Raw genomic sequence first — 25,130 nt, 5'->3', positions numbered from 1 at the left:
CCGCTACTTTCAGCATCTGCTTTGGTTTTAAATGCACTATGGTTGTTTTGTTTTCTTCAGTTATGTTAGTGGGTATTACTGTCCAAATATATTCTGTACATTCTGCAGAGAAGCTCATGTTAGGAGAAGTTCTTGAAAAATTGTTTTTTCCTAAGTGCCATTGTCAAGCATAAGGCTGAGATCCACAAGATCTGGAATAAGCACAAAGGAGCCACTGACAGCAATTTTTTTTTTTTTTTTTTGAGATCCTTGAATTTAGTGTCCTCCACAGAGAGAAGCCCTCAAAGATACAGGTGTGGTGGCAAACCAAAACAAAGTGTCTTTGCAATGTTGCAATGTCATCACATGGCTGTTAACTTGTCTAAGGAAGTAAATATTTGTGAAGAGCTGGCCTAGCAAGCCTTGCATGGAGTGCCTATTCTACTTAATGTCATACAAGCTGCAAATATAAAAGGGCCATTTGATTTTTGCTTCTGTGGACAGCACATTTTTTTCTGAGCAAAATTATGTCTCTCTTTAAATAATAATAATTTGCTGATCTTCATGTTTTCCGGTAACGTGCCTTTCGTTCACACAGCTGCTTCCATATTGAACAGCTACTGCACTGTTATTAACAGTGTTTTTAAAGAGCTGGCAGAGGGCCTGAATGTCTGCTCTGGGAAATGTTTTTGTTATGTTACAGTGTTTCATTTCCTGTTTGAGAGCAACTCGGATGTTTTTATTTGCATATTCTCCTCATCATAGTGCTGGGAGCTTTTCTGCATTTATTTGTGCAGGGTGGTTTTTTCCCTCCCCCCTACTCATTGCTGAAATGACCTTTTATTAAAGTTCTAATAATTCCAGTGTAATCATGCTGGATTAGTTTTAATACATCATTTTCCCCACCTGTCTTTCTGGACAAGTAGATTGATAGGCAGATGCATTTAAAATGGGAGCTCTGATTTTTCTTTCCAGCTGTAACAGAGCCCCCATCAAGGCTCTTTTTAACCTTGACACTGTGTTTGCTGTCACTCAGGAGCATGGTATGGTGTGTAAAATCATAACTTTGTGCAGTAACCTTTGTAGTCAGAGCAGCATTCCCTTTCATAAGGTGTAGTGGAGATTTAGTATTGATTTTATGGGTGGATTATACATGTGTGCATACACCCTACACAAGGTTGCACATATTGCAATTAAACATTTATTGAGAATTTGCTGTATTGCCACTAAGAAGTGACTTTAATCTTGTCTTTGCTACCAATAATGTTTCTGGATGTGATTAATACACATCTGTGCAGCCAGTACAGGTAGCGTTTATTGTCCTTCTCCTTATTGGAACACATCATGAATGTGTTCTCTTAGACATGTGCCAATACACGTTTTCAGGTTCTGTCTTTCATACTACTTTTGCAGGGAGTATTTTACCTAAAGACCTATGTTTTACTTAAAGGGCCTGTAGGGGAGGGAAATACAGCAGCATCTTGGGCAATCTGACCATCTTCTGCTCTCCACCTTGCTGCAGTGCTAACTCTCATAAGCCCAAAGTTTGTATTACATTAGCAGTGTCTAAGATGGTGGTCTAAGAGTTGAAGGGCTGAGAGAGCAAATACTGGCCCATCTGACACTGCACCCAGTGGAGCCATGGGCAAAGTGTCCAGACCTGGTTGCAAACTCTGCAAGTAAAGAATTTGGTAGTTCTTGTGAAAATTTTTTACATGTAAATTTTTAAAGTTGCAAATTTTCTTCAGGAAAGAGGTTTCATGGGAAATCATTTCATTTGGGAACACATTAAAGCAAATAATGGTCACCGCTTCTTCTCAGAATATTTTAGGAATAAGCAGAGTGTGTTTTGGTCAGGAAAGGATTGAATTTGGTGGGATGCAGGCAAACTTCAGAATAAGCTGTAATGCACAAGGACCATATACACAGCCCAGGTATTTGCTTTTAAAACTAATGACTCAGGTAAAAGTTTTCTGAGAAATCAGTGTCTGAGAACAAGTTGGCATAATTGAGTGGTTGGACTCGATGATGTTAGAGGTCTTTTTTATCTTAAACAATTCTGTGATTCCAGTTAGAAATCACAAAAGTGATTGAGTGATTGTGTGTGTGTGAACGCAACTGTTCATTTCTAGAGAAAGATGAGCACAAAGCAGCAACATATTCTAAATGCCTTTCTAGTGCTGTGACTAGCTCTCATCACTGAAGCAAATTTCAGTTAAATCCCATTGATAATGTCACTTTGCATCTTCCAAGTTGTACTGGAGGCCTTGGTCAATGTCCTAAGTTAAAAAATGGCATATATACACCTTAGTTTTTAGAAGGACAAGGGGATGGTGAAAGATGTAGACACAAAGCCTTTCCCTTGTGATCTAGTGAGCAGTTACATTTTTTAATGGAAAAGTGCTGCAGCAGGACAATTTAGGGTTTATTTAGAAGGCAACTTATACAACAATTAATGTGTAGATTGTAGAAAGAGGGCAGAAATAAGCACTGTTTTCCTTCATGAATAACAGATGTTGTGGAAGATGTTATTCTTTCCACCTAAGGTAATTACTAAAATGCAATTTGATCCACAGGCTCCCAAAAAGTGGAGTCTTACTTAAGGTGTTGCTGTGTTTTCCTTAGGACACTTAGTGTTGCCATGCTGTGGTAAATGCAATTCCAGATCCCATTAATATACTTGGAATGTGGGGATTATTGTTGAACTCTCAGCCCCTGCAGGTACTAGGTTGCTAAAATACTAGTCCATGAAGAGTTTTGTGGGGTGAAAATCATGAGGACTGTGTGGAGGAGCCCCTTACTATGCCACACCACTCATTACCATAAACAATCAAAAACTAAAAGAAAGCAGATGAAAAAAAAATTAATATATTCAGTATCAGAGGTTATAAAGGGTTGTGTCTCATTTGTTTTACATCAAGGCTTTAACTGTTGACACACATCTCCATTGGACTGGAGTGCTGAAGCTGTACAACCTGCTAATGGAGGAGAGGGCTTGTCAGCAGCATATTAATTTGATGAGATTGTGTTGTTTCTAAAGCTTCTGACTATATTACATCTTGTATTACAGATTCCTTCTACAATCAGGTCTATCCATCAGGATAAAATCCTAGCACTTAGACAGCAGACACAGTTCTTGTGGGAGGCTTATTTTTCTTCAGTTGAGAAGATTGTATTGACTACACTAGAGGTAAGTAAAAATTGTCTGAGACCTTGCCAAGCAGTGAGATTTCCATACCTGTCCAACTGCTCCTGTCCTCAGCTGGCTTCAGACCTTGGTTTTCATGACATGCAATTGGTCACTGGGAAAAAAAGCTCAGCATCCTGATGAGTTTTCTCCCCTAAGGAAATGCTTTCTTCTTTATCAGAATCCACATTAGAAAACTGACATGGTGAAAAATGGGAGCTACCCAACACATGGAAAAGTTGTCATGTGTGATCTTGACTTTGCAAGGCTTTATGGCTTATGAATCACTATCCTTGTCATTGGTAGTAAATGTATTTCTTAAGAAACCTTTCTGGAATTCTTTTTGGAAATAATGCTACTGTAGAGCTCTTCCTTAACCATTCCTTAACATTTTGATGCCTCGTGATGGGGGTATTGATCTGGCTCAAGAAAAAGGGGGGGTTGTAAATGCTGTGTGTTATCTTCACACACAGGAGAAGGGAAAGGCCTGATCATTCTTATAAATTCTTAATAGATAATCATAATTAGACTGCTATTAAAAGAGGAGACAGATGATCTCAAATGTGGAGAGAATCCTTTCTGAATTGAAAGACAGGAAAGATGAAAGGCTCTTCAGAAGTAGGGCCCAGGCTGCAATTTCAAAAGCAGGTTTCTTTTCTAACTGTTTTGCAATTTTTCACATAAATTTTTGACACATTTGTACCACTGAAAAAGGCTCACTTTGTAGGTGCAAATGCATTCGTCTTATGCTAATGCTTCTGCAATTGCACCTGTCTTTGTGCACAGTTGAAATGCACAGTTGTTAAGGCTCCACATTTCCTGCTGTACCTGCTTCTCCCTGAAAACTGCAAATGAGTGCCCATGGCTGATCAATCTCCAGCTGGTGCAAGGTAGTCCCTTAGGTTCTTCCATGTCAGTGAAGAAAATCAGCCAGGGAACATTTGCAGAGCCCTTGGCATAGCTATCCTCACAATGCTCCCATTGCCCTCAGAAGAGCATGTCTTCATCTGTGCTGCCTGTTGGCAACTGCTCTTCATCCTCAAACTCCTCATGAGCACTGATGAGGTAGTGATAATTACCACAGCCCATACGAGGATCAGACTCACAAAGGTGGAAGACCATGTGCCATTGCTCACAGTTTAATTAACCCTTACAGAAGTGCTCCCAGAGTACATCAGGTGCCTCACTCATCCTCTGCCTTCCCTGCATGTGCCCTGTTATTGTTAGGGGTTGCAAAAAGGACAGGGGCACAGAGCTGTCCCCACTGCCCCTCTCCTGCCTGTGCTGGCTCTGGACTCCAGAGTACAAAACCTGCAGCTCCCCCAGCCTTGGTGTCCATCACATCAAGTTCCAGTGCTCACACATGTGTCTTTGGTGCTGCTTTGGGACACACTGGCCCATGTGGTTTCAGGAGCCCAAGGGACAGCAAAACCTCTAAAGCTAAAGTAGATGGGTAACCAGCAAGCTGGAGTTTCTGCTCAAAGCAGAAAAAACAAAGTGAAGACAAAAGTCTTCCCAGAAGATTTAGTTTAATGAAACCAATTAATGTATGCCTGGTATTGATGTTCTGGGTTTTTTCATCTGTTTGGGAGACTGATTTTGGTTTGAGATTTTGTTGTTGTTGTTTTTTAATTCAGGACTCTCAATCTTTTGAGACAGCTAAGAGGGATTCTTCTCTTTTCACTCATTTCACATTTCAGCTTTCCTAAGTTAAGTTCCATGTTAACTTTCCTTAGGAAAGGATTAATACAGTTGAGAGTGACTTTTGTTGTCTGAAACCTGCAAGCAGTATATCCTCTTCTGAAAATCTAATGCCTGGAAGTAAATTCCTAGCAGGATTTTTTTTTGTATGTGGATGTGATTCATCTTCTTTTGTAATAATGTTGTGTCAGAGTGCTCTGATGATTCTAGATATCATCAGAATAATCACTTGGCCACTAACAGCAGTGCCAGTGTATGTCCCTGTCTGAGGATATCAGCACAGAAAAAGTCTTCACCAAATCAGATGTCTGCAAGGACATCACAGCCCTTTATTCTGCACACCTCTGGAAAACTTAAATCACATTTTAAGTTCCTTGATCATCTCACAGCATTTGGTGGCTGTTATGGTTCAACCCCAGCCAGCAGCCAAGCCCCAGGCAGCTGCTCATTCACTCTCCCATCAGTGGGGTCAGGAAGGGAACTGGAAGGGTAAAAGCCAGAAAACTCATGGGTTGAGATAAATACAGTTTAATAGGGAAAGCAAAAGCTACTTAAAAAATGAAGCAAAACAAGGAATTAAGTTACTGCTTCCCACTGGCAGGCAGGTGTTCAGCCATCTCCAGGAGAGCAGGCACCATCACGTGTAATGCTGACTTTAGGAAACAAACAGCATCACTCCAAATGTCTTCCTCTTCCTCCTTCGTCCCCTCACTTTATATCCTGAGCATGATGTCATTTGGTCTGGCATTTCCCTTAGGCCAGTTTGGGTCACCCATGCTGGCTGTGTCTCCTCCCAGCCTCCCAGACACCCCCAATTTCCTCACTACCATGGCCATATGAGAAGCAGAAAAGGCCCTGGCTCTGTGCAAGCCCTGCTCAGCAATAACAAAAACATCTCGAGAGTGTCAGACCTGTGTTTAGCACAAATCCAAACCACAGCCCCATAGCAGCCACTGTGAAGAAAATGACCTCTACCCCAGCACAGCTGCCTAAGCCAAGCAGCTGATAGCCAAAATAAGATGTTTGAATCATTTGGCCAGCAACCCCTTGTGGTAGGCACAGAGGAGCTGCCCAGTATCTTGGACAAGGTGTGGGTTAGGCAGTGATGCTCATCAGTGTCTGCTGCAGTCTGGTGAGTGGGAGCTCTGGCAGTGCAGCAGTGGCTGCTGCAGGCACCATTGGACTCATGCTCCAGTGTATCTGCACCTCTTCAGCTTCATCTTCTCTTGAAGCAAACCCAAAGCGTCCCTGCACAGCATCCCCAGTTCTCCACTCAGGAAGAGGAGGAGAGAGGGACAGCACAAAGTACAGAAAATAAATGGTGGATGCTTGGCTAGGGCCTGTAGAAAAGCAGCAATGATTAGGGCAATATGTGAACTTTTTGAAGTGTGAGGATGAGTGAGACAAAATTATTGGACTGTTAATGCATTCCAAAAAGAAGAAGGAGATCTTGCCAGATATCCTAACCCCTTTCTTCTCTTATTAAACTTCCTGTCATGCCTCATCATTGGAGAGACCGGGTAGATGGCTGTTTCTGCAATATGTGCAACACTGTACACTCAACATTTTTAATTCCTTGTGTCCTCCATGTTATTTTTTTTTACATTTTTTAGTTCTCTTTCTGCCAGGTTTTCCCCCTCTGTCCTGACAGACAGCTAGGTTTCATATGTAGGCCCAGGAGAGTGATGAATTAGTGCTGCCTTTTTGACTGTGGTGCACCACCTCAGCAGCTCCCCAGGAGGATGCAGGAGCACCCAGGTGAGGTTTGGGAGGCTGAGGGGCTCCCAGGCAGCCGGTGCTGCCGTGGCACCGGGGCCCTGCCCCGCTGGGGCTGGAGCTGCTCTGGCTCCGGGCGCGCTGAGGCGCGGAACACGAGCCTCGTGTTTGCCCTGCAGCCTTGCTGCCTACCTGTGCCCCAGAAAACTCCACTGCCTGTGTAAACCTCCTGGCCAGGCAAATTTACAGACTTCTACTTGTCCAGTTCTGCCCCAGTTCTGGGACAGCAAGAGGGAGGAGCTGCAGTATTTATGCTTTGTGGTAAACACTCAAAAATAAATACTTTCCAGGTTCTCTCTTGTTCAGTGGCATAACTTGCAATTGGGTAAACAACAGTCATTGGCTGTGTTTTTTCCTGTCCCCACTGTCATGTGAGAGATCTGACAACTGATACACCTAACTTCTCAACTAGAAATATTCAGATACATTCTTGTCAGTGATGGCATTACAGTCCTAAGTCTGTTATTCCAAAACAAAAAGTTAAATTAACTTACTCATGTGAGTGAATTACTGCATATTAGCTATGGTAATTGGCTGTAGGCAAAATTCAGAAAAGCATGCATTTAACATCTGCCCCAGTTTAGCAGTACATGTATTGCCACCAGCAGTGGATTGTCTAACACAATATAACTGCTGTTTTAATCTTTTCTTGTTATGGCAATCAAAAATTCCAGGAAAATGGCTGCTTGTGGCAATACTTATTCATGTATTGACCAAATGTCCCTGAACTTAGCAGCTTACAGAGATTTTAGCTTGCTTAGACTGCAACAGCTGCTTTTGTTCTTCTTGTGGTGGGTCTTTTTGCTTTTTTGGCTTTCCTACGCTTCAGAGACATGAAGTTTCACCCAGATACATCTGTGTTAAGGCCAGAGACATTGGGTTAGAACAACCAACATGTTCTTGACACTCAAGCCCCGTACACTGCATAAACTGCCAGTTACATGGAAACCTCATGAAAACAAAAGATGAGCTTCAGAAGAAGGCAAGGCATTCCTGCTTAGCCAGCTTGGGGGAAAATTCATCCTTCACTACCCACTGGCCCTTTGCAGCATTCCATCTCAAGACCTGCTAACTTCAAATGCTCCAAGGGAGGGCAAATCTCTAAGAATATGTGGCCCAAGAGTGTATTGCACTCAGAAAGTTGCACCTTCTTTGGAGGCTGCATTTGTCCTATTAGAGATTCCCACCACTGAATCTTGCCTTTGCAGGAAGTTTAAAGGATTTACCATCAGTGTAAGAACCACTCTGTTTCCTGCAATCAGGCATCCAATGTGAAGCAACTGTAATTTCATAAATACACACTAATTGTATGGCCTGGTATCTTTTTTTCTTTTTTTTGCTTGTGGTATTCTAGGTGATAAAGTAGATGACTTAGTATTCTGTTCTGACCTCAAAAATCTAGGAATCTCTGGTTTTGGCCCCCTATGTAGTCAGACAGTAGTTGCAAAAAGATCATCTCTTTCATCCAACAAGGAACTGTTACAGAACTGAGACGTGGGATCAGTGATGCATCTGAATGCTAATATCCCTTTATAATTAAGAAAAATTTAATCATTAGTGCAGCCTGATTTGCTGAGTCTTTTTGGTTTTGAATACTCTCCTTATCTCCTAATATTATCTGGCTTTTTAATGCCATCTTCAAATAATTGTCTTCTGTAAGTTCTGGATAGTAAAGCTGACAATGAACTAATCAGGCTTACAACTGCTAAGATACTCAAATAGACAAAATATTTGACTTGAAATATAAAATGCAATAAATTGTATGGTCCCCATGTCCAGAGAGACTAATCAGGTGCTCTAAAACCTATGGCACAAAGCCCGAGCTGCTGAAGTGGTGTCAGAGTGTGCAGGTTCTGAGTCCTTTTAAGAGAGATCAAGGAGGAGTGTCTAGTAATTTGCGTGCCTCAGCTTTTTGCAGAATGGGTGATGATTCCAGTCAGCTGGAGTCCCTGAAGCTTCTACCAGTGACTATGACAGTCTATTTAAAAATCATTACTTCTCTTGTTTTCCAGATTATTCAGGACAGAATATTTAAGCACATATCACGTAACAGCTTAATATGGAACAAACATCCTGGAGGGTTATTTGTACTGCCACAATATTCCTCATATCTGGGAGATTTTCCTTACTACTATGCTAATCTTGGTGAGTGAATTCTTGCTATAATGTAGTAGCATCTGGAATTTCTATTGGAATTTTGAAGTTTTGTCTTTGAGTAGCATGTGCCAAGTGACTTACCATTCATTTCTAGTTAATGATGCCTTTCATTTATCCTGTCTCAGTCTTCACTGCCCACTGTAGACTGTAACATCTCTGACTCATCAACATGCATCGTGTGCCTCTTGCTTGCAGAGATTGTTAAAAAAAAAAAGTATGTTCCCTCATACTTTTCAGTTGCTGGTAATTAATGCTGGAGTTGCTGACCCATTCATGGCCGGAGGGGACATAAGAGGAATAGCTTTTTCCTTCCTTTGTTTATTTCTGCTTGGCAAATTGGAAAAGTGGTAATTTACCCATGACACTTTTTATTGGTGGGGATTTACTCTGCCTACTATGTGTCTTCATATGAATCCCATTAGAAGGAATGAATAGGGCTTAGGTTCATGGCTTTTTCCTGAAGCAGAGCTTGAACAATGAGTTCTGCAGGCGAATGTGCCTCCAGGCTGAAGGGATCCTGCTTACCAGACTGCTGCTACTTTTGGCTCAGCCCCTGCCATCCCACTTGTGTGGATCTGTACTGCTCACCTTCTAAAAATTGACAGTTACTGTGTTAAAAAAGGGAGAAGAAGGTTTCTGTGCTGATTCTGATGAAAAACGACTATGACCCCCACATTGATGAATTTAGATGAGGTTGAGAGCAGTAATGAAGGGTAGGCACCAGTAGGATGTGTTATTCCAGGCAAAAAAGAAAATCATAGCAAGACAAAAATTTAAAAATGGAAGGCAAGGATGCAAGCAGAGTTATCAGTTCAGGATATAATTGAAGATGCATGTGGATAGGAATCAACCCAGAAAGAGCAAAAATCTGACAGAGGCTGTAATGGAACTGAGGAAAATGAGTAAGCTTCTGGAATTTGTGGAGATAATCTGTAAAAAAAACATCAAGCATCCAGAGCCAGGTAGCAAAACAGAGCCTGTGTCGAGAAAGACATTTGCGTGAACAAACTAGATTTCAATATTGTGAGACAAACTGGATGAAAAAAAGAGATAACAGAACATCTGTGGAAACAGTGAGTAAGAAAAGGAAATAATTGTTTTGGAGTCCAGTATTTCGGAGTGGAAGTTAAAGGCTCAGAGTGGGAGTTAAAGGGAAGTGTGATCTCCTCTGAAGCATCTGGTATCTGAGAGGAAGGGAGATGACCTAAAAAAAGCTGGCAAGGTTTACATTAAGTGCAGATTGTTTTTTCCATCCCCATAGTCCTTTAATCTGTAATAACTGGGGTGATTTTGTCTTTACTGAACACGTCTCTCTTCACTTCAGGTCTGAAGCCTCTTTCCACATTCACTGCCGTTATCCACGCAGTAACTCCCCTGGTTTCCCAATCTCAGCCTGTGCTGAAACTCCTGGTTGCTGTAGCCAAGTCCCAGTACTGTGCACAGGTAAGCAGCACTGTTTGGCTGTCAGTCACAGCAGAGACAAACCACTCTGCCAGGAATGTGGAGCCTAGTGACTCAGCCCTGTTTCAACCCCCTGTTTCAATTCTGATGTTTCTTTCCTCTGAGATTTCTATGGTCTATGACCTACATGCATGGGAAATAAAAATTCTGAGTATAATGGGAGTGGAATACAGATAGTAATTACATTGTTACATGAGACAGGTAAAATAATGAGCACACTTTAAAAACTTTGTGTGTGTGCTGCAAACAAGGATGCACAAGGATGCCTATGCCTCAAGAGCTGTTACATGATCTTCCTTCCTCCTGCTGTGACTTTTAATCTCACCAGTGCCAGGATTTTGGCTTCTCTAAATAAAACCCTGGAGAGTTCAGTAGGAGCACCCTCTTGCAGTGGAGTGTCACAAGGGGTTTTGCCTTTAATGAGAGCCACAGTAAATCAGTCACATCTGTATCATGTGGCTGAGACAGAGACTTCCCAAGTTCCTGTCCAACGTATATTTGCCTGAGAGGACATAAATTGCAAGTAGTTGGCTTTGGTGAAATCAGTGTAGGAAGTGTTATTTTTATGCAAATTTGTTTCATTGCTTTGGATTTTGAAATTCCTAACTTGAATTTAACATGTATGTCTGGAAATCTGAGACCTTAGAATATGGGTCCCGTTGCCACAAAAGTCTTTGATCATGGTCCAATATTCTCTTTCAGATTATTGTTTTATGGAATTGTGATAAACCCCTCCCAGCCAAACACCGCTGGCCTGCCACTTCTGTGCCTGTCATAGTCATTGAAGGAGAAAGCAAGGTAGGTGGAGAGGAGCATGGTAAAAGGTTGCCTGCATTCTCTGACGGGACGGGAATTGATTTTTCCAGCGGCTTTGGTGAAAGCTTTGTAGTTCCCAACAAAATGACAGCTCCCTTCTATTCCTTGGCCTTTTGTACCAGCTTAGTTGCAGATTGGTGTTTCATGCATGGGCCCTGTGCACTCAGAAATCATCAGCATGAAAATTCATGCCTTGAATCTGAGATTCACAGGTGGGTCCCAGTTTTGAAATGTGACCCCAGCAGCAGAGAGTGCTGACCCCATTGTTGGAGATTCCATCTCTCTGCAGGTGCATGAAAGTAGTGATGCAGCTGCACTCCTTGAGTCTGAGAAGTCACATGCAAGACTCAGGGATCAGCTATGGACTCAAAAGCTGAGTTAAAATGAGAATTTGCCTTTGAAAAGTATCTTCTTTTATGGCCTTGAGAAGTACTGCTGCCATCAAAAAAAAAAGGGAAGGGACATGGAACACTTGTGTGGGAACAAAATCACCATGTCGTCTCTTGCTGTGCCACACACGTCTTGTTTGTACTTTCACAAAGTGAAAATAGATGCCATCAGATGAGAAAAAAGAGTTTTTTAAATTCTCACTTAAGTGGATGAATCCTTTCCAAATGCAAGACCTGAGAGCAGCAAGACTTTTTGCTTCTAGAATCTGAAACAGATTTGAGCTGGACCTCTGTGCTGTCTCTGTCAGCTGGCTTCACAGCTCTGTGTTGGCAAAGGGAACTTTTAGTTGATTTGCCTGTACAACCCCTTTTTGAATTTGTAATCTTGTCTTTAGTCTTTTCTCTTTGTTACACTAACAAGAGACATAGAGCCCTGCAAGGTTGGCAGCTAAAGGCTCTGGCCTTAGCTAGCCATATAAACAGTATCAGGAGAATTGCTGCAGGGCAAAGAAAGGTTGTAGAGATTTCTGAGCCTTTTGAATGTTCTGGGTGTTTTTATTTTCTTTTTGTAAAACTAGCAGAGGTGAGATAGAGGAGAAATCTCTGACCAGTACTATAATGTTTGTAGAAATTGGCCCCAGGCACTGTTTAGATTACAAATTAGTCTCCTGAGTACATAAAGGTGTGTTTATAGTGGACAGTCTCTTCCCTCTAATATCCTAGCAAATGCCAAATGGCTTCTTATGTGCAAAGCTGGTTTTTCGGACCAAGTTTGCAGAGCCAGAGCAAAGGTTCAAAGGTTGGACAAAGGAACTGCTTTTCATCTCCAAACTTGGCCAAGGCCTGCTGGCAGGCATGAGTACTCCATGCAGCTGATCATGGTGGTCTGCCTTTACCAAACCTTCACTCTTCCCTTGAAATCAAATATTATAACACCCATTTTATAAAATGGTACATTAGCTATTAAAAAAATACATGGTAAGTCCTGACTGTTGTACTACTTAAAATTTTTGCACAGTCCGTAAAAGATTAGGGATGAGAACATGGGTCTCCTGCTGCTGCTTGCTCTGCTTCATCTTAGTGTAAGCAAGCAAAACCCTCAGTGCCAGGCAGATCACCTCTTCTTCAGAGCCCTGCCTTCCTGGACTGAGACCATCACAGTGATGAAGGGGTGCTCTCCAGACATTGTGAACATCTTGATTATGGAGATCGATCTTTCTCTGAATCAAGGCATAGATTCCAAAGACCTGCTCCCAAACAGGTTGCAGGAGATGTAGAACTGACCATGTCAATTAGAGGGTTGTGTAAAACTTCTCCATGTCCCTGTTTCCGTACAGTGGATTCCTCTTACTGGGCTTCACCTTTGAAGTGTTCTCTTGGCATAGTAAATTGGTAAAGAAGTCTAGTAACTAACCAGGCTATTTTTCCTAGTAAATGAGGGAAATAACCTGTGTTGTGTCCTTGTTATTCTTCATGAGTTCTCAAAAGGTGCTATTTAGTCTGATAAAGAAACCATATGGATTTTCATTTCTTGCTGTTATCTTTTTGATCCCAGCTTTCCCATCTATTTCCTATTACTTTGAGGACTGTCCTGCTATATCTTTAAAAAGCTTATTCTGTATAAAGGTTTTTTATATGTAGAATGGTGTGAGTTGAAGGGACTTAAAGACTATCCAGTGCCGACCCCCCTGAAGAAACCTCTCTCTAGACCAGGCTGCTCAGAGCTCTGTGCAGCCTGGCCTTGAGCATTCCCAGGGGTGGGGCATCCACAGTTTCTTTGGGCAACCTGTTACAGTGGCTCACTACCCTGACAGTAAAGAATTTTTTCCTAATACCTAATCTAAACCTCCTCTCTCTCAGTTTAAATTCATTCCCCCTTGTGCTGTCTCTACATGCTCTTATAAAACATCTCTCTCCATCTTTCTTTCAGACTCCCTTCAGGTACTGGAAGGCCATTTAAGAATGTGACTTCTTGAAATGCTACAATACCTATATAATTCTTCATGCAGATAAAGCTCAATTTGAGCTTTAAAAGCTTGAGTTCTTTAGCATATTCTCCTTTTCTGATGAAGAATGTTGCACCATCCTGGTAGTATTACATCCATCCACACAGCCTGGGCTGTTTGGTTTCCCAGCTGTGTAATCTTATGAAGGCTGCATAGTCCTTCTCAGCATTCATTACCTTTGATCCTCACACCCTGTAGGAGAGCAGAGGGACAGTCCTAGCCACCAGGGAAAATATCCTCCACAAAGAAGCTGTAGGTATATCTAATTATCAGTACAGACCAGTGCAGTTTGTCACTAAAGGAAAGCAGTCTGCTGCAAAGAGAGAGGTCTATTCAGAAATTACTGCTCAGATAGAAGGTATGGGCTGACTGCTGGGCTGACAAAAATGACACTCCTTCACTTTTGAGCTGAAGGGTCCTTTCCATCAGACAGAAATATACCACCTACCTCAGACAAGAGGAAATAAGAGTGAGGAATAAAATTAAGTATTTGCCTTGGAAATGAGTCCTTCAAGTGATTTTTATTTCCTTCCCTTCCTGCCTTGAATACCCACAGGTTATGAGCAGTCGCTTCCTACCCTATGACAACATAGTGACAGACGCAGTGCTGAGCCTGGATGAGGACACCGTGCTTTCAACCACTGAGGTAAGGCTCTCTGTCATCTTGGGAGTCTGCTTGGCTCCTGGGCTCAGCCTGAGCACAGCACATTCGCTCCTCTCTTGCCTTTGCCAGTGAGCAAATGTTACAAGATTTCCAGCTACACTCCTCAGATTTAACATGTTGCACTTGTTTCAGCAACCCTGCCACTCCTGCCATCAGAGGAGCTTTTCGCCCTGTTTAATTGGCTCATCATTAGCATATGGTTCTTCCGTTCCTTATTATTTTAGTAACATCGCTGCAGGCGGGTGTAGGCAGCCAAGAGCAGTCAGCTTTAATATTCTGCTCTCACTTTTCTGATTGGGGTAGCTTCCCCCCCCACGGTATCAGTAGAGGGTGTAGGTAGAGGGGGAAGGCTTGTCAGCAGAGGGGGACTGCTATCACTCCAAAAGACAGCATTGCCACCCTAGTGCAGATTTCACTGAGGAATGCTCTTTCCCCATTGTGTCAGCCCATAAAATTGGAGATCTTTGCTAGTTTAGATGCTCGAGTGTCTGTGCCAAGAGCAAGATAGCACTAAGAAAAGAAAAATACTGTAGAAAACCAATTTTTACAACTGGGATGAGTATTGATTTCTAGAACCTCTTCCTGAGAACCACAAGGGAAACCGATGACAGTTTATATAGAGTGCAATATTTGGGAAATACATTATTAATGATGGCCAGGGAATAGCTTGAAAAACTCGATTTTCTTTTGTTTTCCCTTTTTTCCTCCATGTCCATGGTCATTCTACTCTCCCCACTTCACCTACATAAAAATGCATTTCTGTCAGTGATGAGGATCTTTCACTGATGCTGCCAGTACTTATATGTCAGTGAAGAAATGTGTAACATTAGTCTTCAGTCACTGCTATATACCCTAAGATGTCACTGAATTTGTTCTAAATGAATGAGATCACAACTGCTCTTCTCCCCTGTACACATGTTGTGCTGTGGTTAGACTGCTCAAGAAGCAGCCTTGGTAGCCCTCTTTTGCTTCAAAAATGAAAAAAATAGTTGACATTGAACCTGTTTGATACCAGTGTTACGCCTTGGTAGTTTCTGCTAGATGAGGAAGAATATGGCTGCTGCCAAAGTACTTGTGTGCAAATCCCTGCACAGCCCAAAGAAACCCCAAAGCAATAAAAGACATTTCTCCTTGGGCTGGACTTCCTGAGCAGGTTGTTGCTCAGGTTGAAGGGTCCCATCTCAGCTGCCCTGGGGATCATGGTAATACCTCTAAGGGACTTCATTGCACTGACAGGGTATTTTCAGCAAGCCAGCCTGTAGATTCCCTGAGGATTTGTGGCTTTGTTTTGTTTTAACTGGTATTTAGTCATCCTACAAACTTCAGAGTCATACAGGCTTCTGGAACACATAGGAACTATGAAATAAATAGTGTTTCTCATTTGACTTGGCCATGTTTTACCCTAAACATTTTGAAGCACAAATATTTGCTGTTGTCTGAGACAGCCTACACTTTACTTTGTGGCTTTGTTACTTTGCTTTGCTTTCTTTGTTGTTCCTGTGAGCAACTTACAGCTGATCCTGTGTGTTTGTGCAGTGGCTATTTGCTCTGCAAGCCCCCTGGTCTCTGTGCTGCAGACAGAATCAGCTGGCCAGCTCTTGCTAGAACCCACCTTGCAGCTCCAGCCTGTTTCTGCCAGGGTGCCACCACCAGCAGCTCTGCTTGGTGGCTCTCCCTGAAGAAAGAACTCTCTGTTGCTTCACTTCCCCTATGGTACAGCTTACGCCAATGTGATGTGACATTTCCTTTGAAACTAGCTGCTCATGGAGGGTTGTGGTGGCACAGCTACAAGGCCCAGAAAAGGCAGTTTAAAAACATGGTCAAAGACAATCACATTCCCATTGAGAGCAGCAGTCACCAGGGACATCCTCTGGACTGTCTGACCCCGGTCTAGTAAAGGTTTTCCATGCTCAACAGAATGGTGTGTAATGGTTCTGTGAGAGGAGCTGTTCCACAGGCACAGAGGTGTGGGTGTGGGGGAAGTCATTAGGAATCAGTGTGGGTCATGATCCAGAGGTTTGAGTGACTGCTAGCTTGGTTGGGTCTTCCTGGTGATCAGCCAAGAGGGGCAGTGCTGCTGGAAATTACTTAGGATGAGACCTGAGGGGCTTTTCTAATAAAGGGAGTTTTCTCTTAGGGTGCTTGCTTTGCTGCATCTCACTAGTGCAATGGCAGATAGTCAAAAGCACAGGAGAGGGCACTGGGTGCAGTCATTTTATTATTTATTTAAGTTTGAGATTCTCAGACTTCTCTAAAGAAAACAGATGTCACATTTTATGGGAAAGGCCTTTAGAGGGAAAAAAACCCTTCAGTTCTTTCATGTGGTATTGATTTGGATGAGATCAGAACTATCACAAGAGTAACTGATTTGTGCACATTGTCTTTCTGGTTGGCCTCAGATTCCTTGAAACAACTTCTAAGAAAATAACCAGGCCCTAACTTTGTATTTCAGCCCATGTGTGACTCTTCTGTTTCATAAAAACACTGTAAATGTGAGAAGTCTGACAGTAATCAACACAAAATGGGACTGTTCTCAGAGCAGCTATTCTTTACCTAACCTCTACACCCTTAACTTTGACTGCATTCTTGGAAGGCTTTTCAAACATTTTTGAGTGAAGTTTTAGGTCCCTCTGGTACTGAGGGGAACCTAATGTGCAGTGCAGAAACAAAGCCCTCTTTTTTTTGAGTCTGAATAGGACAATAAGAATTGTGTATAACTCTTAAAAACTTTCAGTCTAGCTTGAGATCCAAAATCTAAGTTGAAGGGTAGGGACTGCCAACCACTGATAAAATCTTTCCATATTTATTTTTACCAAACTCTTCTGAAATATGCTGACGATCCTTTTGCAGACTACCCAGATCATCCCTTTCCTAATATCACTAGATTTTGTTTGGTAGGATCAATGTCCTGTCACTTCTAATTTCTCAGAGATTTGAGTTATTAGAATACTTACAGCAAGACAATAAAATAAAAAAATGCCATTGGCAGCATTTGACACAGTCTTGTGTCTCATAGAATATAAAGCATTTTTTGTAAAGTTTAGGCTCCCTACGCCATTTAATTAAATGGGAAATTTATCTTCCTCTTTATTAAGCTATATCTTGAACTTTTTTGGTCTTATTGACAGTCTTGAAAGTATGACTGACATGGTCTTCAGAAGGCTCAAAACAGTTGGAAAATATAAAAGGACTCCACACTGTCTGTTTTATTCTCACTGAGCCACCTTTACCATTTAAAGTGCTTGACTCCTGATTTTCCAAACTCTGTGTTACAGTGATAAAATGGTAGGTGCAATGCACAAAGATGTGCAAAAATTTATTTCAGTTTACCACATGGCCATTACCCCTTGGTGTTGCATTGAGGTATAAATACATGCACCTACACCCATTCTTTCTGTAACTTGAAAAGGTTTGATATGTAAAGGGCAAGCTTGAAAATGTTAATGTAATTCTGTGATGCTCTAGACTCCCTTTAACAGGAACCATTAAAATGTGCATAATTATATAGGGCAAAATGTCAAGCAGTCAGTTTAATTTACTGATGAATACACAGAATTACTGTTTTGCAGCAGTTCCAGGATTTTGAACCGCAAATTAGTGGCAAGGTAGTATTTTGTTTTGTTGACATTTGTTGAAGCAGTTTTGGTACTCATTTGGCCTGTACCTTTGTCCACAGGTGGATTTTGCCTTTACAGTTTGGCAGAGCTTTCCAGAGAGGATTGTAGGCTATCCTGCACGCAGTCACTTCTGGGACAACACTAAGGAAAGATGGGGGTATACCTCCAAATGGACTAATGACTATTCCATGGTCTTGACAGGAGCTGCTATTTACCACAAGTAAGAATCCAGAGCATCTGCTATCCTTCTTCTGTATGAAACAAAATAGTAAAGAGGGGGTGGGGGTGGGGTGTGAAGAACATTCTTCTGGGGAGGGGAAAAAAATGGAAAGATAGTAAGTGGGTCTACTTTTTATGGGGTAATAATTTAAGTTCTTGGTTGAGCTCTGGGGATCTGGTAATCATTACTGCACTTGTTGGGTCTCTTTGAAGTCACTTGTGTTTTGAGGCAGTTGGACTGCTCTTTTTAACATCAGGAATTACATACTTCAAAGAGTTCCCGAATTCATTAAGCTGCTTGGCTGAATGGCCTGTAGCATAGCAGAAAGGAGGTTACTTCCAGACCAGCTCTGGGTATGTGTTGGCTGACAGCTACAGACTGCAAAGTCTTCTGGCTACTATAGAAATGTAGTACAGTGGGCATGTGACAGTTCAGCATATTGCAGCATGTTGGAGAAAACCTATGCTGTTAGAACTTCAGCAGCCCAAAGTCCTCTCTACATTTAAAGAAAAAAGAAAACTGGAATCTTAATCCACACCTCCACAAAGGAGAAGATAGGCCACAGGGGACAATACAGACCCAAAGGAGAATAATTTCAACAATGAGAACAGTAGTGGGGCAGTTTTAATGCAAGTTCTTTCCAACTGAACAGTTTGGAAAGAAAATAGGGAGGATGAATTCATCAGTGTTGGTTATCACGTACCACAGTGGGGCTCTCCTTCCTCCTTGTCCATTATCTTGATACTTAGGCCCACATTGTTTCCTTCAACATGGTTGCAAAAAAAGTACATGTTCTCTTTCTCCTTTAGCACTGTTTATTGTCTTGATGAGAAACTGTTTTTTTTCCCCTTCTTGTTGGAGGGCGAGACCAAAGAAAGGAAGTGCTGTATTGGGAGATGAGTACAAAACTTGGGTCTCAACTGAGATAGAAATGTCCTGGGTACCTGAAAGCCCAGTGACTTGTATTAATAACACTGCTGTTGGTTTTCAGATATTATCACTACCTGTACACTCATTACCTGCCTGCCAGCCTAAAGAATATGGTGGACCAACTGGCCAATTGTGAGGACATTCTAATGAATTTTTTGGTGTCAGCCGTGACTAAATTGCCTCCAATCAAAGTAACACAGAAAAAACAGTATAAGGAGACCATGATGGGACAGGTATGTAATCACAGTATGTTTTAGCAGTTGGGATGTATTGATAATGGTTAATAACAGGTTCACTTCTAGATTAGGCTTACAGAGTGATGATACAATTCTGTCAAATATTTTTGCAGCTTCTAGTTTAGCAGAACTGTGAATGGACTTTAGATATGCTTATTATAATGAAGAAAAAAGAAAACTGGCAAACATCCACTGTGAATGCTGCTTCCCTTCATAGTTTTCTGACATGATGTTATTCATGGTGATCCCAAACTCCTGAAACTGATGATTGTGGTGACTGAATTCTAGTTAAACTCTGATTTTCTAAGTAAGTATTCTAGACCCAAGACCTAGTCATGGAATGCCAGAAGTATAAGTAAATTCTAGAAAGATTTTCTATTTTTTATTATTATTAATTAATATAATGTACCAGGCTGTCCCTGCGCTATTTTAAATTATGTAGTGTGATTCAAGCACTGACACTGAACTGTCACAACAGAGATAATTTGTGATATGCAAGTGTTTTTTCCCCACAGGGAACATTTTATCCCACAGTCATGCCATCACTCATTAGCAGCCATGAAGTACTCATTTTAGGTCCTCTCCCAGATACTGGATAAGCCTTCTGTCATTGCAGAAGTACCTCTAGTAACAGGGATACATGGTAGTGTGGGGACACTTGTCCTCCTACCCTGTGTGAGAGAACAATGAGGGGAATAGCAAATTCTGCACAACCTGCAAGTCCTGAGCAGCCTCCCATCTGTGCTGCCAGGGTGACAGTGATCTCAGTGCAAACAGCACCACCATTACTAGGGGCAGATGAAAGAAGGACCCTCAATTTTCCCTTCCCATTTTCTCCTGGTAGCATTACTCAGATCTTTGACTAGGGAGTTGCCATGCCAGTTTGTAAACTGCATTATCTCTGTGTCACTGTGCTTGCACCTGAGGTAGCATTGGTAGCATTCAGCAGTTCTGACTCATCTGGGTGCCAGGAGACCTTCTGTGAACAAGAAGGTGCCATCCAGAAAGTGCCTATTGCTTCCAGCTTCAGCTTCACCTCTCCACAGGGCTGTGCTTTGGCTGTTTGGCAAAGCTGGAGCATTCATTTTTCATCTTACAGCACGGGTGACTCGAGTCAGCCATGAACTATAACTCTCTCCTAAAGACAAGTCGTTCCTGCAGCTTTGGGAAATGTAATGGACCATGTTCATAATTCCTTGAAAGACAAATAAAAAATTAACATAACCTCAGTGTTGTGACAGAGATGAATAGTCATATGGAAATTCAGTGTTAATGGCCAAAATACCTGCTATAATCCTCTAGCAACAAGCTTTTACTTGCTCTTTAGTGGCTCTGTATAATCAGGAGGCTGTAATCAGTGCACATTATAACCTACCCCCTGAGCTAAACTGGACAGGCCTTGGAACAAGATCAAGTCTGGTATCACAGTCATTTGGCAAGTCCCTGACTTTATCTGTTTCTTCATGTTTTAATTTACATCCTTTGACTTTATCAACTTATATTTGTTTTTAAAGTATAGTGGAAACATAAGTGCTGTAGAGAAATGCATGAGAATTGGCGCAAAAAACCCCTAGGTTCTCCACATTCATACTTTATCTTAAATAATAGTTTGATTATGTTTATAAATGTTCTTTAGGTATAGACATTGTATAACAGCAGCTTTAAAGCCTTTTTTTTTCCAGAGCTGCTGAGTTTCAATGGACATCCACAGGGATTACAGCTGCCCTGAACTTTGGAAAATCATGCAGAATATTTTGCATGTATGGAGTCAAAGACTATGGTGTTTTCCTTGGGTCAGAGTTAAATTTGATGTAGTGTGGGACTCCAGTTCAGTTTTTGAGTCTGTGAGACGGTGCTGTCTGATGCACTGGACTTGGCCAGAGGGATTCCTGGAAGCACCTTCCTTTTCACTGCAGGGCACCTACACACATGAGTAATGCCAAGCAGATAAGGACATCTAAGTTACAAGCTGGTTGAAATTACTTGTTCATAAATTCCTGCAGATCTGAATTGCAAAAGTTCGGGTTTGACCCTGAATAATTGTTTTCCTCCTATGGCTGAAGACCATGGGCAGCAACTGGCCTGGCCTTGGGTGTGCGCCTCTGCTTGAAAGCAATGGCCTTCTGTTTTTTCCTGGTAGATTTTAAGAACTTGTTGTATTTCTGAAATAGCTGGAGGGTTTGAAGAAAAGAAGAGTGAGGGATAGGGTGAAATAGAGTGCTGGCAAGATTTGGGAGTGCTGCTTGTGGCTGTTGTGTTCCACATGCTTGGCTCATGGTCGAACTCACGTTTCCACACTGCCCTGTCCCCTGCTGTCTTTGGGAAGTCAGGGGTGTCCAGCTCAGCACCACTGGATCTGCTGTGGGCAGTGTGTTGTTCCCCTCTTTGAGCCCCCAAAGCAGATTCCAGCCGCCACAGAGCCGCGTGTCCATTCCCACCCTTCCCACCGCTCCCACCATCCTGCGTGCCAGGGGTCACTGATCTCTGCTCTCCTCTCCTCACAGACGTCCCGGGCCTCGCGCTGGGCCGACCCCGACCACTTTGCCCAGCGGCAGAGCTGCATGAACACTTTTGCCAGCTGGTTTGGCTATATGCCGCTGATCCACTCGCAGATGAGGCTCGACCCTGTCCTCTTTAAAGACCAGGTCTCCATCCTGAGGAAGAAGTACCGAGACATCGAACGACTCTGAGGCCGCTGCTGAGGGGGCCGAGCCGCCCTCGCCCGTGGCAGCCGGACTGTGGCGCCGGCAGCGAGCGCCCGCCCCGCCGGCCGCGCCCCGCGGCTCCGCCCGCCCGACCCGACCGCCGGCACCCGCTGTCGCTGGGACTAGGTCGTGTACAGTTTCATTATGGAACATTAAATAATTATTTTTGAAATGATTGCTATGCAGGTTTAAACTTTTTTAATGATCAAAAAAAAAAAAAACCCTATTAAAAACAGAGTTCTTTCTTTAATCAAAATTGTGTTGGTTGTGAATATTTCAGAGCTGCCATTTCTTTCTTTTATGCATTTGATTGTCAATGCAATTTTCATTCCTTTTTCCCTGCACAGTTAAACGCTGGAATCTCACTGGGGGAAAATGCAGCAGGTTCAGAAACAAACTGAGCACAAACAGGACAGAACTGAAGTATTAATATTTCTCCTTTACTACCAACTTTTTTTTCCTGTTTTCCCCAAGCCAGTAGCAGACCCTGTGGCTGAAATCCTTTGGACAGCTGGAAAACTGGAGAATCTCCAAGGAGCCAAATGAGAGGGCAGATCCTTCTGGCTGGGGACCTCTGTTTTAAAGGCAATCAGCCTTGCCTTGAAGGGAGAGAGGAGCATTATTGTGGAGGAGCATGACATGGAGCACAGGGACACACGTGCACAGCAGGGCTGCGGGGCCGTGTGTTTTGCTCAGGGAGGCACATCTGAGTGTGCCTGCCCATGATGGCAGAGCATCCCGGGGCATGGTGGTCCTGTGGGACACCCAGAGCCTGGGCAAGTCCCTCCTGTGGGCAGTGGTGCCACTTGGCAGCTAAACATCCAGGAGCAGATTCGTTCTGAGGGTAAAACGAGTGTTGATTGAAAGGAAGAAAGCACTTTGGTGCTTGCAGTGCAGGAATTTGGCCTGTAACTGGCTGATTTGAAATCAAAGCATGGGCTTCTCTTTTTTCCTTTTTTTTCATTTTTTGGAAGTGCAAATATATAGAGACATTCCCTCATGGAGGTCTGACACCTGAAGTAAAGCATATGGTCAGACACTGGGTCCTAGCACCACTGGTGTTCCCAGGCGTGCTTGGGGCAGGGTAACTTACACAAAAAACCTGCTTTTGAAAGATGAGTGCTGCTCGTGCTCCAAAATGGTTTTAGCATTTCAAATATAAGTATCTTTAAATTGAAATATTCCAGGTTTTTTTTTTTTTTGAATCCTTTGCTTATTTATGTGTCTCTTTTACATTGAAGAATGAAAACAGAAGCAGTGATTTGGATCAGGGAGATGCCATTCCAGTTTGCTAAGAAAATAAGCACTTTAAAAATGTTTCAAACCCTCACATTTCAGGGTGCTCTGTAATTATCCCCACCCCAAGAGGAGTTCTGTTAAATCACAGCAAGAGGGTTTAGTGCCGATGCCCAGAAGACCAGCAAGTCTTTCTATACCTCACTTCTTTGTAAGCAGGCAGTCTGGTAGCAGGGATGAGGAGTAGAGACTCTTCAGTCACTACCAGTCCCATCTAGTAGGGATGAAGAGTAATGGGACCAGAATGACCACCTGTTTCCTTCAGGCTCAGGCACCAATTTAATATGCAGCTTTAAGCAACTCACATAACCAGGGCATGCCTCAATTTCCTCTTTGTAAAAGTAATAGTTACTGACTGTAGAGAGAATGCTGTGAAATTTAAATAATTTCTCTTCCTGGTAAGATTATTATCCCTAAACAGAAAGTTGCTGTCAAAGTGAAAAGTACATGTTGCTAAATGTTGAATGCAGCATGACATGTGACTTGCAGAGGGTGCTTTGCTTTGCATATGTATTGCAATATTTGACCAGAGCACATCAAGTTAGGACAGGACCATCAGGTTCCTGGCATTTTGTTTTAGAATCATAGAATGGTTTGGGTTGGAAAGGTTCTTAAAAATCATCTGGTTCCAATCCTCCTGCCATGGGCAGGGACATCTTCCACTAGACCAGGTTGCTCAGAGCCTCATCCAGCCTGGCCTTGGACACCTCCAGCATGTTCTGGGCAACCTGTTCCAGTGCCTCACCACCCTCACAGTAAAGAATTTCTTCCTAATACCTGATCTGAATCTGCCTTCTTTCAGTTTAAAACTATTACCCCTTGTCCTATCACTACATACCCTTGTAAATCTGACCCAAATCTTTAAAGGAATCTGCCAAAACATATGAGACTGCAGCTAGTGACTTAAGCTGCTGAAAGGAAGAGGTGCCATTTTTCCCTCAATTCCTGTTGCTCTCCCAGTCCCTGGCCATGCAGTCTCACCTGATACCTTCTGCCATGGTGGTGGCCACCAGATGCTTCTGTGAGCCCATTCAGCTCTCTAAACTCATGGAAAACTGTCCAGTGATTTATTTGATTGTTCTAATACCAATTTAGAGAGTTAAATCAGCGTATGGAGAGAAATGTAAAGAGGCAGCAGTAGGCAAGGCCAGGGAGGGAAGGGGAGCAGGATGTATTTCAGTCTGTGTTTGGGTGAGCTGCTAATTCAGCTGCCACATCCTGTAAGAATCTGAACCTCTCTTCCCTGTGCTCTCCGGTCTGTGCTTGGTGATCTGCATGGGAAGGTGAAATCCATTGATTTTATTTTCCAGAGTGAAAGGCTCGGTGGCTCCCATGACTTGGAGATCAGGTAGCTCATTCAAGGACTGGAATAGACCTCCTTAGACTCCCTTTTTGGAGAATGTGCCAAACACTGGATGAGGTTTGCAGGGCTCACGTGTTTGCTCATGTGCCATGTGCAGCTGAGTGGGCACCCATGTCCACAAGAGCATCTGCACCTCCGGGAAGCAGTCACTGGTCTGTAGCCAGCAAGAGGGACCCATACTAAAACAAAATTACAGTTCTGCTTGGGTTTTAGTAAATGCCATTTGGGGGCATATGGGTTGGAGTTTCAGTTAGAAAGAGAGCAACTAACTATTTGTGGAGTGCAGCAAGTCAGGCCAAGCTTTTAAGCTGTTTGACATTCTGTTGTCGTCACTTTTTGGGGTGGCTGAAAGAGACTGTGCTAAAGCTCACTCTCAGTGTGATTCGAGGCCCCTTGTGTTTACTGATTGCTAATTAAACAAGTAACAATGGAAGGCTTAGCTCCAGAGGGATGTGGATAGGTAGGAGCATTTCTCTTTGCCGTGTGTTACCCGGGTGTAGTCGTCCTGCTGGGAAAGAATGTCCCTCACGGCCAGGCTCGAGAGCGGCCGTCGCTCTCCGTGTCCACAGCCCCGGGATGCAGGGGACGAGCTGGACACAGACCCAGCTCACAGACTCTGTGTGTTAC

General features: G+C 42.8%; 1 protein-coding gene across 1 annotated transcript in view; it reads left to right on the top strand.

Moving 5' to 3' along the window:
- The window catches only part of EXT1 (exostosin glycosyltransferase 1), a 176,889-nt gene extending 154,789 nt beyond the window's left edge, over nucleotides 1-22,100 (top strand). The window contains exons 4-11 of the mRNA XM_059865672.1: nucleotides 3,050-3,169; nucleotides 8,656-8,788; nucleotides 10,125-10,243; nucleotides 10,964-11,059; nucleotides 14,029-14,118; nucleotides 17,813-17,973; nucleotides 18,965-19,136; nucleotides 21,644-22,100. Coding sequence (XP_059721655.1) covers nucleotides 3,050-3,169; nucleotides 8,656-8,788; nucleotides 10,125-10,243; nucleotides 10,964-11,059; nucleotides 14,029-14,118; nucleotides 17,813-17,973; nucleotides 18,965-19,136; nucleotides 21,644-21,829 — 1,077 coding nt within the window. The 3' untranslated portion in view covers nucleotides 21,830-22,100. The remainder of the gene's footprint in view (nucleotides 1-3,049; nucleotides 3,170-8,655; nucleotides 8,789-10,124; nucleotides 10,244-10,963; nucleotides 11,060-14,028; nucleotides 14,119-17,812; nucleotides 17,974-18,964; nucleotides 19,137-21,643) is intronic.
- Nucleotides 22,101-25,130: the final 3,030 nt, after the last annotated feature.

Source organism: Haemorhous mexicanus, chromosome 1, assembly GCF_027477595.1.
Source record: "Haemorhous mexicanus isolate bHaeMex1 chromosome 1, bHaeMex1.pri, whole genome shotgun sequence".
Taxonomy (NCBI): domain Eukaryota; kingdom Metazoa; phylum Chordata; class Aves; order Passeriformes; family Fringillidae; genus Haemorhous; species Haemorhous mexicanus.
This window is presented reverse-complemented; position numbering and strand designations above follow the sequence as displayed.